At 35.3% G+C, this 3,105-nt stretch overlaps 1 protein-coding gene across 1 annotated transcript; it reads left to right on the top strand.

The window, feature by feature from the left end:
- Positions 1-399: 399 nt before the first annotated feature.
- LOC149153838 (delta-latroinsectotoxin-Lt1a protein) lies at positions 400-2,790 on the top strand. The gene is made up of 3 exons (XM_089441003.1): positions 400-1,087; positions 1,790-1,975; positions 2,073-2,790. The coding sequence occupies exons 1-3, from the start codon at positions 491-493 to the stop codon at positions 2,355-2,357; spliced, it is 1,068 nt and encodes a 355-aa protein (XP_089297129.1). The 5' UTR covers positions 400-490; the 3' UTR covers positions 2,358-2,790.
- The last annotated feature ends 315 nt before the right edge of the window (positions 2,791-3,105 follow it).

Here is a 3,105-nt window from a genome sequence, read left to right as displayed (position 1 = left end):
CCGAATTGACTTTATGCCTTCTTTTTCTGCTTACATCATTTCAATTCAATGAATTACCCTGCTATCATAATTTTTTTTTGCTTCAAGTGGAAGAGAGAAATAATGATCTAAGGTAGTGATTGCAAGAGAACACACATAATGTTGTAGGACCCAAGGTCCCCCTTAGGGTAATCAAAATTCCCCAGCCCATCTGCACATATCCAGAATAATGGATTGGGCCATCTGAAACAAATTAAGATTTCACGGATGGATAATTTAGTGGGATTTCAAAGATGTTGGTGTTGCGTGTAATTATTGATAATCCATGTTTGTGGGGCGTTGATTCCGGGCCCGACCGCGCATGCTGTTCACAAAGAGGGCGCCCATATATCAAAGGCAGCACACTCAAATATTATATATAGAAACCTTCATGTTAGCAATGGCAGAAAAATAATTTGTACCAGGCCTTCTGCAGTCTGAGTATTTCAAGATTGCCTTGAGTTTAACATACATGATGTACTCCAGTAAACAAAACGAGAGCAGCTTGAACTTTTATGGGGATTTGGGCTTGGACTGGGAGGATCCATGTGTGGGAGCTGTGAATTACTCATATCCAGCTTACTATGTTCAGAGCCCTGCAGCTTCTAGGGACTGCAACTTTGAAGAAGCAAAGAGATCTGGGAGTCCCAAGAACTCAGATCATTGTAACTGCTACTCTTCATTCATCAGGCCCTCTGCCTGTAGCAATACTGTCGATGAAAAGGATCAGAATATGCACACAGTCTCCATGAATGCTTGGGGATCTCACAGGAGCCATCATGGTGAAGATCAGCTTTCACATTATCCTAGCTCTAAAAGCTCTGTTACTGATTATATGAAAGCTTACAAGCCCTGGATGCCCATAGAAGAAGAGGAGGAAGAAGATGAAGAAGAAATGGATGGAGCAGAGTACAGTTTATTCAAGAGGGGAAGATTCAGAGGAATAGGATACCAATCCAACTTTTGCATTTGTTTGCAGTTGGTCCTCTGGTTTTTTGTCTTCTTGGGAGTTTTCACACTGCTGTTTACTCTCGCAACCAAGCCACCTTCACCAGTGGTCTTAGTAAAGGTTCGTTTTATTTTGCATCTATTAGAATGGTTTTATTAGCCATCTCTCTTTTACTAAAATTTATTTTAAAGTTTGGAATCTTATTAGGTTTTAATATGCAAATTTTGGGCACTTCACTGTGATTTTAGTAAAGCTTTATTTTGTTTGGTATCCATTAACATGATTTTAGATTTATTAGCCACTTTTCCTTTATAGAAATTTATCTGAAAGTTGTGAATTTTACTAGTTCCTTTTAGTAGTAAAAGTTTATTTTTTGCATCGATTAAAATTGCTTTATTAGTTAGCTTTCCTCTACTGAAATTTATGTTAAAATTGTGAATCTTTCTAGTTTCTAATATGCAAATTGTAAAATGTTTGCGAATTTTACCCATATTTTTAGTAAAAATTTGTTTTCTTTTGCTTCTATTAACATGATTTTATTAGCTATCTCTCTTCAGAAATTTATTGTAAAATAGAAAATTTTACTAATTTCTAATATGCAAATTTTAAAATGCTTAGGCAGCTCTGGTTTATATAGTATATTTTGGCATAATTTAAAATTGTTCAATTGAATGTATATTGGCTATCTCTCTTCAAAAATTTACCTTAAAAATACAAATCTTACTAATTCCTAATATGCAAATTGTAAAATGGTTGGGCAGCTTCGATTTATATAATATTTTTAACCTAATTTAAAATTCTTAAATTGAATGTATATTGCAGAGGATTGAATTTATGCAGTTAAGGATAGGACAAGGTTCAGATAAATCTGGAGTCCCAACAAAAGTATTCAGCTGCAACTGCAATGTAACGTTTGATCTTGACAATCGCTCTGAATTTTTCGGACTCCATCTTCGCCGTACTCATATCACACTATCTTTCGCCGATCTCACACTCGCCACAGGCCATGTAAGATATTAATTGTGTATATCGATATGAGATATTAATTGTGTATATCACAACATTAAAATATTCGTGATGAATTTGAATTTTGTATACTTTCCAGGGTCGCCATCTATATGTTGACAGGGACAGCACCATGACGTTCAATGTGAACGTTGAAGCAAGGAGAAAAGCAGTCTATGGTGCAGGGCCTAGCATGGCGCATCTAGTGCAGTCGGGAGATGGGTTGCCACTGGTTGTGCATATTGACATTGAATCACATATCAGAGTGTTATGGAACCTTGTTAGTCCCACATTTTCTTATCGTGTGGTTTGCCAGATCGCTGTAAATGGGAACAGCCCTGAACATCGTCTTCAACTTCTGAAACGCAATTGTATATATCAATAATATACATGTAATAGGGATAGACATCCGTGTTGTTATAAAGTATTATGTAAATCATGAAATTCAAAGTTCAAATTTACTGTAATATTTATTCACCAACTCGGTGTCTACATATCTACGTATCTGTATTTGTTACAGTAAATGATGATCACGTGAACTGTATTTGTATTTGTTACAGTAGATGATCACGTGAACTCAGAGTTCAAATTCAAATCTCCAAGCTCTAGGCTACTAGATGTAGATCTACTCTTTTACTTATGCACTGTTAGGGTTCCGTTGTAGGCCCAAGAATAGCCGTTGCCCGGCTTTTTCAATAAGTTTGGGTGGGGTCACATTGGAAAAAGCATTGGGTCTTTTATCCATAATTTATTAAATTTGGGGTATGTATACCATGTCAAGATTTTTAAAATGTAAGGTATTTATATGTTGTATTGTCCTTGGTGTGGAAAAAACTCCAATATTTATGTCATCTTTGAATCAATTAAAAAACATTGATTTATGGGGACAAACTTAGCGCATGAAAGGACCAATCATCTTATTTTTGTTTGAATGAATGTTGGTTGAAATGGATAGTGGAGTGATTTATGCAAATGAAAGGACTAACACATGCAACCTACACCTTGTTGGATGTGACAGAATTAAATAAATTTTATGAATTCTAACTTATAACTTTTGTATCACAAGATTCATGCAACCTACACCTTGTTGGATGTGACAGAATTAAATATAATTTTATGAATTCTAACTTATA

The sequence above is a fragment of the Pinus tabuliformis genome, chromosome 9, assembly GCF_031772625.1.
Source record: "Pinus tabuliformis cultivar Carrire ecotype Pingquan chromosome 9, CPIR1, whole genome shotgun sequence".
In the NCBI taxonomy this organism is placed as follows: Eukaryota; Viridiplantae; Streptophyta; class Pinopsida; order Pinales; family Pinaceae; genus Pinus; species Pinus tabuliformis.
This window is presented reverse-complemented; position numbering and strand designations above follow the sequence as displayed.

Bases quoted from the DNA above. Each gene is read 5' to 3' on its own strand.
- LOC149153838 (XM_089441003.1), top strand. From the start codon at position 491: ATGATGTACTCCAGTAAACAAAACGAGAGCAGCTTGAACTTTTATGGG. The intron at 1,088-1,789 runs GTTCGTTTTATT...TGTATATTGCAG, and splicing joins CACCAGTGGTCTTAGTAAAG to AGGATTGAATTTATGCAGTT. The intron at 1,976-2,072 runs GTAAGATATTAA...TATACTTTCCAG, and splicing joins TCACACTCGCCACAGGCCAT to GGTCGCCATCTATATGTTGA.